This window comes from Diadema antillarum, unplaced genomic scaffold (genome assembly GCF_040938485.1).
Source record: "Diadema antillarum isolate AM-2024a unplaced genomic scaffold, OU_Dant_1.0 scf00000029, whole genome shotgun sequence".
NCBI classification, from domain to species: domain Eukaryota; kingdom Metazoa; phylum Echinodermata; class Echinoidea; order Diadematoida; family Diadematidae; genus Diadema; species Diadema antillarum.
In genome coordinates this window covers 1,041,540-1,053,280 of record NW_027270918.1, presented here as the reverse complement: position 1 = coordinate 1,053,280, position 11,741 = coordinate 1,041,540, and the positions used below count along the sequence as shown (strand labels likewise).

General features: G+C 39.8%; 1 protein-coding gene across 1 annotated transcript; it reads left to right on the top strand.

Annotated features, from left to right (window-relative positions):
* Nucleotides 1–3,187: 3,187 nt before the first annotated feature.
* On the top strand, nt 3,188–10,238 carry LOC139739482 (uncharacterized). The gene is made up of 6 exons (XM_071650089.1): nt 3,188–3,245; nt 7,213–7,313; nt 7,842–7,901; nt 8,365–8,533; nt 8,933–9,618; nt 10,164–10,238. Exons 1-6 carry the CDS (start codon nt 3,188–3,190, stop codon nt 10,236–10,238), a joined length of 1,149 nt encoding a protein of 382 aa, XP_071506190.1.
* Nucleotides 10,239–11,741: the final 1,503 nt, after the last annotated feature.

Here is an 11,741-nt window from a genome sequence, read left to right as displayed (position 1 = left end):
ACCAAGAACTGATAGGAGAGAATAATGACAGTACATTATAAACAACAAAGATTACAGAAGGACAGAAGAAGGGGCGACGAAGAAAAAAGAGAGATCTGTAGACTCTGTCCAATATCAATGAAGGTTAATTTTGATCTATAAGGCTAACTTGAACGTGTGAGTGAGGCTTCCCTTAGCTAGGTTTTTTTTCTCCCAAATGAGGTTGGCCTTCCAGACTGGTATTCCGATCTAATCTCTCTGCTGCAGGAGACCTACAAGAGCGTCTCTACTCTATACTCTAAGGTAATGACCTTTTGACCTCATGTCATTTGGATTAGATAGAAATGTTTTCAAAAGCCAACGTGATAACAGGCTGTTTTGAGAGAAATGCCGAATATGCAGACTGTATGCATTATTGTGGATACCGGAATGCCATGCAACTGCATGATTTATGGACTTCAATTGTAAAACCTCGCTCCTGACATCGACTACAATTAGATTTAATTGGGGGGGGGGGGGAGAGACAAAGCACAGACACACGCGGTTCTTTTCTCTCTCTCTCTCTCTCTCTCTGTCTATTTTTTGACAATCTCTTTCAACTCTGCGCACCGACCTTTTTAAACTTCTTACTTGGATCCCCCCCCCCCCCGTCATATTTTAGTCTTTCTTAGAAATAAAAGCTAGCAGGAAAGGAAAACACAGCAGTTCAGTTCAGGTCAGCTCGATTTTATTTCTGCATTTTTCAAGGAAATAATATGAAAATGACAACACGTGTATCTGACAACAGAATAGGAAAAAATGGTATTTCATTTATAGTATGATAATCACAATCTGTAAAGTTTAAACACTGGTCTTGTTTCCAGGTAAAGAGGAAAAGAAATGCAGGAGTCTGCAATGTTTGATAGTGATGGCAGCCTCAGAGTCTTAAAGGACAAGTTCACCTTCATTAACATAAGGATTGAGAGAATGTAGCAATATTAGTAGAACACATCATTGAAAGTTTGACGAAAATCGGACAATCCGTTCAAAAGTTATGAATTTTGAAGTTTTTGTGCAGTAACCGCTGGGTGAGAAGACTACTGCAGTGTGTGAATAACTTAGATGTCACATGCGTACAACAATGTAAGGAAAATATAAAGAGAATTTCACAAAATTTCATCTTTTGAAAAAAGTACACATTCCACCGACTCGTTACCGACAAATGTTATGGGTAATATTATCCCCCCTGCCTTTAGAAAGAGGCAAGACAAGTGCTCTATTATTATGCGAAAGAAGTGAAAATATGTTGAATTTTCTTTACATTTTCTTTATACTGTTGTACGCATATGACTCACAAGCTGTAGTAGTCTCCTCATCCAGCGGTTCCAACACAAAAATTTTAAAAATTCATAACTTTTGCATCGATTGTCCAATTTTCCTCAAACTTTCACTGATGTGTTCTACTAATATTGCTGCATTCTCTCAATCCTTATGTTTATGAAGGTGAACTTGTCCTTTAAAGAAGAAATTTATAGGAAATAATATCATATAAATTGACTGTTTTCCATCATTAAATGTTATTTTGATTAATTTCTGACATAAATCATGCAATAAGTTTCCCCTACAACGTGATACCAAAATGTCGATTTGGTCCCTGAGGTCATTTTTGACCTTTTTCGGGCTGTAGCGCGAAATCACATTTGCCGAGAAGTTTCGGGTTTTGCCAGAGCGGGTCTCATATAGCCGTACGGCAAATCAGCTCATACACATTTGGTAACGTCATTCAAATCCGATGTTTCTTGTAGCGAACGGAGCTACGTGGTCATGGAAATTGGGTGTTTTCTCAATCTCAAAAACGGTTTGGGGGTAAAGTTACATCGTCTAAAAGATCCAGTTTTGTTAACTAGCTTCTTAGCTTTTCGTTGATATCAAACTTGTCATATTTCTAGATTCTCTATAAATTTCTGCTTTAAGGAGGAAATAAGAAACATGAACACATATACATATTATATAAAATGGGTAACTCCCCATTGAAATGTTTTGTGTAAGCTTTGTGTACGCCAGTGGGGAAAAGAAAGGAAAAAGAATAAGCAACATGTGCAGAGCAGTGAATTAAGTGCATTAAGTGCAATGAAGCGTGCTTTTACTAAAAATTGATGTTTGAACTTATAATATGGATGTGAGTTGTATGAATACTAGTACAGCTGTACCTCTGGTATTAAGTGGTTGTGAGCATGCATGTATTGTGCGTGTTGTGCGTGTGTCTGTGTGTTATATTGTGTGGGTTTTTTTTTTTTATTTGTGTGCTTTGTGTGTGTTTGTGTGCTATAATGCCGTGTATAATCTGAAAGCCTCTCTGCATGGTATAGCATACTTCACGACTACCAGAGTTTGCCATCATCCCCCTTACAACCATGCTGTTATAGTGAATCAGAAGGGAATGATGTGGCTGCGTTTGTCCTATTCTAGACGTCAACGGCACCTATACTATCTCTCATGCAGTTATAGGTGAAAAAAAGGAGGGGGCATGATTGACGCGCACAAGTACTTGGACTGTCAATATTACACTAAGTTTAGCATGTTGTGTCGTAACAGTGGTGGAAGCTAGATTCGATCGATGTGAGGAGGTATCCTTTATTAGGCGCTACTTTTTGTAACAGATCCGAGTGGGAGCACTGGAAAGATTTTATATTTGACTATGAATAATTGCACAAAGTCCTTTAAAAAAAAGGTCCATGAGTCATCATGCAGCCCATACAGCCCATGAGTTCGATATCAGGCAAACAAGGCCCACACAAGGAAAAGTAAAAAATGAATAATGTAATTGATAAAGTAAGTACATGTATTTAAAAGAAGAAAAAGAAGAAGAAGGAGAAGAAGAAGAAGAAGAAGAAGAAGAAGAAGAAGAAGAAGAAGGAGAAGAAAAAGAAGAAGAAGAAGGAGGAGGAGGAGAAGAAGAAGATAAAGATGTGACAGTAGTAGGCCTATTGCGCCCCCTCTATGATGTGCTATTGAAATTCCAGCCGCTCTCGCGAAAAGAGAAGCAACGCCCTCAACGACCAATTAAAAATAGACATCGGTGAAAGGCGGTTCGGTTTGATTCGATTGTGCATAATACAGTAGTGCACAAATTTGTACGCATAGTGTACATACACGGCGCAGTCTTGTCCTCCTCGTTCAGTAGCCTGCCTGTGAAGTTCTGACAAAAACCCACGAACAAACTGTAATTATGCCGACGAAAAGACGACAGAAAGGGAAAGGACGTGGGAAACAAAGCCGCAGTAAAGGTGAGACTCTCCTTTTTTTTCAAGTTATCTGCAAGTTAAGCACACTGTAGTCTGTAGATCTATAAACTTCTAACGTTAGGGAATTGTAGTTCAAAAGATGACAAAACGTACCATTCGGTCCCATTAACTAAGTTTGCCGTTAGTTTGTCTTAAAGCGGTCAGGCCGCGCCGTCCGATCCGAAAATTTATACCGATGGATTCGTGAAACTGACGACGTGTGTGTGGTATACTATATGAAAAGGTATAGTTACCTATCTAGTGTTAATTATTACCTACGAAAAATCAGACTGACTAACCTAGGTTACTGGAATGTTAGCATGATGATGCGATTGATGGCTGGCCTTAGCTACACGCAGCCGCGCCGCTCGGCTGCACGTCTACTTTACTCCTTCGCAGACGTTGTTATTTTTCAGCGGTGGGTGTACGTTTCCTTCATGAATATCTTTATTAATCGTGGAAAACTAAAATATAAGGAATCCCCGTAATCTATGATAATCATTCAATAATCGGTAGGCCTATGCGTATGTTTTTTTAATTATGTCAAAAACCCACCGAAATCTGTCCTTAAAATCAGGTCTGTATAAGCGTCCGTATTGCTTCACTCCTCATCTTCTACGTGTTATTGAATGGCAATCACTCTCCTATAGGCTATACTACACTGTAGCTAGTCGGAGCGGAAGTGGATGAGCTAGTCGGAGCAGAAGTGACGTCAAATCATGAGAGCAGCATGCGCGAAAATACATGTACGTAGAAGACGACAAGCTTTACGTAACACACGAAACGCACGGGCGTACGTAAAATGCTACCACGGTACCGGTACCTCGAGTTGAGCATTTGTGGTAGTTCGTTGATTTTGTGAATCATCGCACAATCTACTCCGAAAAATTCAGCAATAAGGTTTGGATACCAACAAAACACCAAATTCAACTCAACCATCAGCAGAATACGATATAGGTGGGTGGTATTACTGTTAAAATCAAACAAAATAAAAGACATTTTTTGTGGTCTTGCCGTCAAAAGCGACGGTCGTTTACAACGTTTAAACACTAGTACATGTCAGACTGCTGTGCTTTGCACAGCAGTCTGGTCAGGCTAGGCTGGCCCTGGCCTGGCACACATGCTTTGCCTTTTGCCATTATTGGTTTGGTCATTTGACATTGTGTAAAGTTAATGATAATGGCCAATGCATGCTCAGGCCCCCCAGGCCCGTTGCTGTACAGCACCCCGTTGACCGAAAGATTGGTCTGTATCTGGTCGTCGGGGATATGTTCCGCGGAGACTGCGTCTGGCTTTACGGACCCAGAGGAGAGCAATACCCAATCAATAAGTTGAATAACGTCCAAAAAAAACAAACCAAAAAATGGAAGACGGACAGACGGATTGATCTTTCTGTCTAAGCACCCCAATGACTTCAAGTGCAGTTTGTTGAATAATTATTATTATCATACTCTTTATTCGCTTCTTACAAAGCACATACAATAAAATATTCCTAAAAACATGCACTGATGCAGATACAATGTATATACACGGATACAGAAATAATGTATTAAACAAAAAAAATAACAGACACACACATAAATGTAAAAATACCCTCAGGGAGATCCAACAGACATCCACATACATTGTATTTTCTGTTATTAATACATTTGATATTCGGTGTATTTAAAAAAAAAGAAAAAACTGCCGCCCATCAACCCTCCCTCACCCGTGCCCACTCTGACTGTTCGGGGAAGAGAGTGAAGCACCCATCCATATCCCGGCTAAAGAACTATGCACCCAATCCAGCACAATGTACCTCACTCTCTGACTACATGATGTGTACACACAAGTGCGCACACTCTCATAGACATGCACACATTGTTCAATAAGTATGATGTTCTACCATGCACCCGTATACGCACATTCGATGCATTCACAATTTGGCACAATTTGGCATTCACACACTCCCACACACCCGCAAATAGACTACCAGCAATATGACAGTGTGCATGTATATATAGATATGTGTGCAATGCCAATGCATTGCAACACTATAATGACCAAACATATTGTATTCATAAAGGGCTGTGTACGTTTGGAGAGCACCAGTATTTGGTCAGCTACCGGTATTCGGTCACTTATCACTAGTCACCAGCCAGTAAAGTTCAATTCAACTGTCACAACACACGCAAATCACATCAATTCACATACTTCCACACTCATTCACAACAGGAAACTCCCTTAACCCCCTCCAAAAATCCATCCAAAATCCCAAATTTTACCGTCAAAAGTGCAGAATCGGCGCTACTTTCCAAAAGTGCGTGCGGATAAGGCCCAGTTTTAAGTATAGGTCGCCGAAAAGCGCTAAAAATCGAGAAATGGGCCGTTCTCGCGGGATTTTTTGCTTATTGCAAGCTTGGAGTGTGATGGTATCCTCAAAAACGCAAAAGAAAAACAAAATTTCCGTACATGCTGAAACAGTGTCTCAATGTACAAGGGTTGAAATTGAATGCAAGTGCCGATTCCCCAGTATTCAGTCACCAATGGGCGCCGCAACATCCCCGATACAATTTTGCGCCAACAAGGTAGCGCATGCGCGCATTTTTCAGCTGCCTTGAACACGCATTGACTTTGAACGCGCATATCGCGTGACCGAATACTGGTCACGGTGACCGTATTCTGGGGAATTTTCAAGGTGAATGTTTTGGGATTTTGTGAAATTCTGTGTGATATTTAACAAAATGAAAATTGAGATGAAAGAAATTTCATATATTTCACATACATTGCTGTAGATATGATGTACATGTATATATGTACAACTGTATTATTTTAGTTTGAAAAATATTGCAAAAAAGCTTAAGTGACCAAATACTGGGGATGTTACTCTACCGACTGTTACCTCTCAAAACAAGCTGGACTGTCATAATCTTTAGTTTGAGACGATCTCCAAACCACGTTTAGTACCGCGGGATACCAGTTCTCAACCAATTCGCCATTTATAAATTAAATATTGAAAGTAAGAATCAACAAAGAATATTCAACTGCACATGTGCAAATTAATATACGTACGTACAAGTAAGGGTATAATAATGTGTGAGCTGCATTTTATCCAGTAATACTTTCTGTCAGTCCATGCATGCTAACTAAAATGTATGATCGACAATAACTGGGCTGTTCACGCATGCGCCATGTAACCAGCTCCAGTTCAGCAATACAAAGTGCTTAAAGACTGACAGTTCAGATAAAATCTTTCACTGGGCTCTTCAGATCATATAGTAGATAGATCCCCTGGCTAATGATTGTAAGACTAAGAGTATCTTATCTAACATGGTTACGAATTTTAGTATAAAACTCTGCATTTTGGTCTGTGGTCACCCTGTTACTAGTCTACTAAAAGCTGTACATGTATCAGGGAGATACAGTTTCTACATAAAAAATGATAGGGTCGCCCTGCAACCCCAACACTGTTGGGGTGATGGTGCGGTTAGCTTAGCCTACCTGTAAGAATGTAGATGCCGTACCTGGTGGTATACAGGGGATCTACTGCTGTCTTTAAATCCTTTTGGGTATTTTGGTTTTACGTTAGTACTTGCTGACACAATGTAAATTTGGCCCAAATACTACTTTACTAAAAATAGTTGCATGATTTAGTATTACTATTAGTAATTAGTATTTACCGGTAACCATTAGTCTTTAGCCAATTGTTGATAGCATGATCCATGACCTATGTAATGGAGAGAGATGACACGATTTGTGGACCCACTTGCTGCATCAGTACAACTGTAGCCTGACCAGATGTTGTGCACAGTACAGCTTCTCTTCATGTGACTTAGACTTTATCACATCTAGTACAACCCAAACTTCAACCCCAACCCTAATCCTGCCTCTGTATGCTCTATACGCTGTACTCTAGGGCTTTTATGTTCATCAATTTCTTTTGAAATGTTGTTTCTTCATTTTCGTTTTTATACTTCCCCCACTGATGCAGATGTTTCTTCAGAAGATATGGATTCCCATCCTTCTTGTACGAGTCAGAAATCACTGAAACAGCTCAGCGATATCACAGACAAGCTTGCCAAGAAGAGATTGGTGGTGAGTCAGACTCAGACACACTGCATGCATGATCCAGAGTTCTATTCACGTGCTCACATCCACTCCCAATGTTTTCGTCTGTTGACTCTCTGTGTGCGATATTCATTTCCTGTCAGTGACCATCTGTAGGTCGATTGTATGTGTGTGAAATGTGTGCGCATTTGACTCATTGGTACAGGAAGGGTTAAAAGAGACAAGTTTACTTTTTCTTGTTTTTTGTAAGTTCTGGTATACGTTACAAGGTACAATTGTATATTGTAAATTGTAGTGTATATAAAGTGACTCACAAATACAATGTATGTGCATGGACCCTACGTGGTAGGGTCCATGGTATGTGTATGCAAGAATTTTTTTAATAGATATGCATGAGTTCATTCTTTTTTTCTTTTTTTTTTTTGGGGGGGGGGAGGGTTTCATGTTGTTTTTTAGTTTGTCAGAAGAATTGGGCTCTATTTCATGCTTTCATTACAAAGGTCCGTATTACTGTTCTCAACTGGATTTATTTTGTGGTGTTTGTCCTGGCAGAAATCAAGCACAGATACTGAGGTGGAGCAACATGAGCAGAAGGAAAATTTCAAAAGACATGTAAGTCCAATTTTTTATTGATATATTACATATAAAATACTGAGGAAAAAACAAACAAACGGAAATGGCCATTATCTATCTAAGGCAGAGAGATAGTGTAATCTTTTATTAGTGTTTAAAAACAACCTCAAAAATGCCAGTGTGATGCTTATTGAACTGCTTCCATCTGGGCATACAAAAGATGGCAATCTAAAATGTCGGATCTGGAGTTCAGATTTTCCTCTATTGAACTGGTCATGGAACAATTTTATAATTTACAAACAGGTAATTTTACTTTGAAATTCCATATTGAGAGTCTTTGTGTGTACTTTGTACAAATATCTTATGGCAAAAAACATAGAACTTAGCTTTGAACATGAATCCAGGATATGAAGTTGTATTTGATAATTGTTTGTTCCAATGGGGATGGATAAAACACTTTCATGGGATGATCTAATAAACATGTACAATCCGTTGCTTGTAGGGTTGTGATGGCTATGATGCCGACTTCGAGACCAGTGAGTTTGATGCGACATCAGCTGGTAGTGACATGGACTGCCAGACCCAACCCCACCTCAGCAAGGTAGCTGACCCCAGATCTGTCCTATCTGCACACCCAAGCAACAACAAGAAAGAGAAGAGCACTGGTAAAGGTAAGCTGCCATGTAAATTTGCTCCAGTATTTGATCTCATGGGGTTTTTTTTTCTCTCTCATTTTTTTGTGTCTGTTTTTCTACTGGCTCCCTTCTTAGAGAAGCTTTGGTTCATAACATTGCATTGTGTATGTGTTGCTTAGATTTCAAAAGAGACCTGTCTAGACTTGCAGTTTGAAATGTTATCAGCTTAATTCTTAAGATGTTTCAGCAAATTGGTGCAAAACTGCAGTAGCAAAGAAAACAGTGACCTTAGATGGGAAGGAAAATCATGATAAATCACAGCAACAAAGCTGAAATTTCCCCACATGAGTTGTGATATATGCAAGAAAATGCTTTATGTCTTGTGTAGTCGCACACTGTATTGTTTGTTTCGCTTTAATTTTCTCCTGTATTCAGGGAAACTTCAAAAAGCAGCACTTCTGAAAAGAAGTCGGAAAGCATTGGTGCAAGATACTCTTCAATGCAGTCCAGCACCCCACTGTCAGAAAGATGTCAAGATGCGTGGACACCGTAAGATGAAAAGGGACACTGCCAGCCTGGATTCTGTCGGCCAGCCTGCGATTCCCGCCACTACCGCCGCGCTCCTCACCTCGCCGGAAATGATGCACCTGTTTCCAAATCCCAATGGCTCAGACAGCTCTACGCCGTTGTCGGGAATAGCAGACAGCAAGTCGGATGCCAACGACTCATGCTTTGGCTTTGAGGGTCTCCTCTCTCCCCAGCCAGCCTTGCCCTTCTCCCCAGTCCTACCAGACTCCCCTTCTTTCCCCGCCGAAAAAGGTGAAACGTTTGCGTCAAAGGCTCGGCTGGATATTGAGGACCAGTCACCATCGCCGTCACCCTCACCAGACCTGGTCCTGCGGTTATCGCCATCCCCTGAGCCGCCCTCTCCCGATCACGACACAAGATCGTCGATGTCCACCATGTATTCTTCCGTCGCCTCCATGTCGGCCTCAATGCAGCCTTCAAGGGTCAGTCACAAGAGAAGACTGGACATCGATTTGACCGGCCTCGTGCCAAAGGATGACGAGGAAGGTCCTCCAAAGAAAGCTTCGAAAAAGAGGAAACCACAGAAAAAGAAGGTATGTACTTCAGGTCAACCTGCTGTATCAGTCTTTGTAAAGTTCTTCCACTCCGCTTTACAAATAATCCATGGGTCATGGTCATGGAATCTGTTGGAAATTTGGGTTTACAGTGGGAATATCTGCACTGAAGTGCTGTCCAACATTTCTAGGCAAAGTCTAGTGAAATCTTGTGGTTTTTGACACAGGTAGACACGTAAACCACTTTATCATATATCCATGTCATTAACCTTCATATCATGCTCTCATATTTTAAACTTTATGCCCTTAATGATTTTACCTGACATTGAAAGAAAAGCTTTTATAGATTTGTATGTTATTCATTAAGCCATACGCCACCATAAGAGTGTTGTATGTGCATTGTGGTGAAAGGTAATTTTATTATGCCATTTATGTGGGTTTGCATGCATAGTGCTACTATTAGAATAAGTAGCAAGCTTGTTTATTGATTGTTCAAATTATACTATAGCTGTAGTTCAATGCATTCTATCATGTCATCTTGTTGATAGCCATTTACTTTATTTTTCTCTCCATACCAGCAAAAGGAGGAGGAAGCCTGGGCCCTGAAGATGAGTACTGAGTTTGACGACATTGAAATGTTTGAACTCACCGTGGAGTGAATATAGAAGTCTTCTGGGGAAAAGAAAAAAATATATATGGACCAATGGGGACACGATGTTCATGCATCTACCCATCTGCGGCTGATCTAAACAAAGAGCTACATTGTACTCCCTCTGGGAAGAAGACATTGCGTTGTAGAATGCTTTGCTCCTAATCATGGATGCTGCCGACGTACAGCGGATGCTTGTGATGCACATGCTGATGCCACACTTTTTGAAATGTGTTGAGATCACTTTCTTGCACTGGAGTGCTGCTGTATGAAAGAACAATGATGGTAAAGATTCAGCTTGTGGACTGCCACAAGTTGCTTCTTGCACTTGTTCTTTTTTTTTTTTTTTTAAGCAATTGGAGAGGAGTCCAGTGTCTATGAATTTCCCAACAAAATCCATTGTATGGACAGGTATGATATACATGTACAGTGATTCTGTACTATATTGTTTACAAAGGAGGTAAAATGGGGCCACCAACTACTGTATGTCCCAAGACTGTTCAAGCTATATGTTGTGTATGATAGCATGTGCTCGCTTGATTATTGTAGTATCCTAGCATTGACATGAAGGCAGTGACAGTGGGGGCACTGTATGTTGTGATATTCATTTGCAGAGTGTTTTTTGTATACTATTACTGTACAAGGCAGTGCCATGTAATACGTGACAGGGCTTTATTCACATTTTTGCAGCCAGAGTTCTGGAGGACAAATGGCGGTACAATACGTATATTTGTTCTTGCCCTGTTCAGAGGCTCAACCTCCAGGGATTTCTTCACATACTGTAATGTGTGCAGAATCCCATGATCATCTGACTTAATTTTCTTTTGGGCTACTTTGTCTATTGCAGGGTTCTTTTTGATGCTGGAAGGTGAACAGTTGTAAATTTTTGTACATATCATAGTATACTTATTTCACTAATGAAGTATTTGTTTTCTTTACACGTAAAGGATCACAGGATCATGTAATTTATTTTAATGCGACTTATTTTATCAGCAATGAAGTTCAGACCTTGTACTGTGAGATTCCTTGGAGGGCACAGGAAGAAAATGTTTTTCAGTTTTATGTGTTGTTGTTTTTTTGGTACATTTGTGAGTGATGAAGTAAAGACTTTATGCAAGGATCTCAAATTGAGGAAAATCCGAGTGTTAATCATGATAACGTCTGCAGAATCAAATGTTTGATGATCATTTTTACAAATTTAAATGCAACATCTTATGCAATCAAGGGAATGAAAGAGCTCAATATGAGAGGATTTGAAGAACATGCAATACCAAGAAAGATGTTTGGTATGATGAAGTATATTTTCTCTAGTTTTAAAGACATTAGATACACATATTATTGGCAATATGGCATTATTTTTTATCAGCAAGTAGAGAATGTAGATATGTACAGACTTAGTTGATGCATTGTATGCACTGCAGATAAAACTTGTAGTAAAAGAGAAGTACATGTATCAATATTGTCTATCCATATGACAGTGTTCCATGTTGAACTTGTATACAGATATTCCAGA

Excerpts from the sequence above, each read along its gene's own strand:
- LOC139739482 (XM_071650089.1), top strand. The coding sequence starts at position 3,188 with ATGCCGACGAAAAGACGACAGAAAGGGAAAGGACGTGGGAAACAAAGC. Across the intron at positions 3,246-7,212 it reads GAAACAAAGCCGCAGTAAAG|ATGTTTCTTCAGAAGATATG; the intron begins GTGAGACTCTCC and ends CCACTGATGCAG. Across the intron at positions 9,619-10,163 it reads GGAAACCACAGAAAAAGAAG|GAGGAGGAAGCCTGGGCCCT; the intron begins GTATGTACTTCA and ends TACCAGCAAAAG.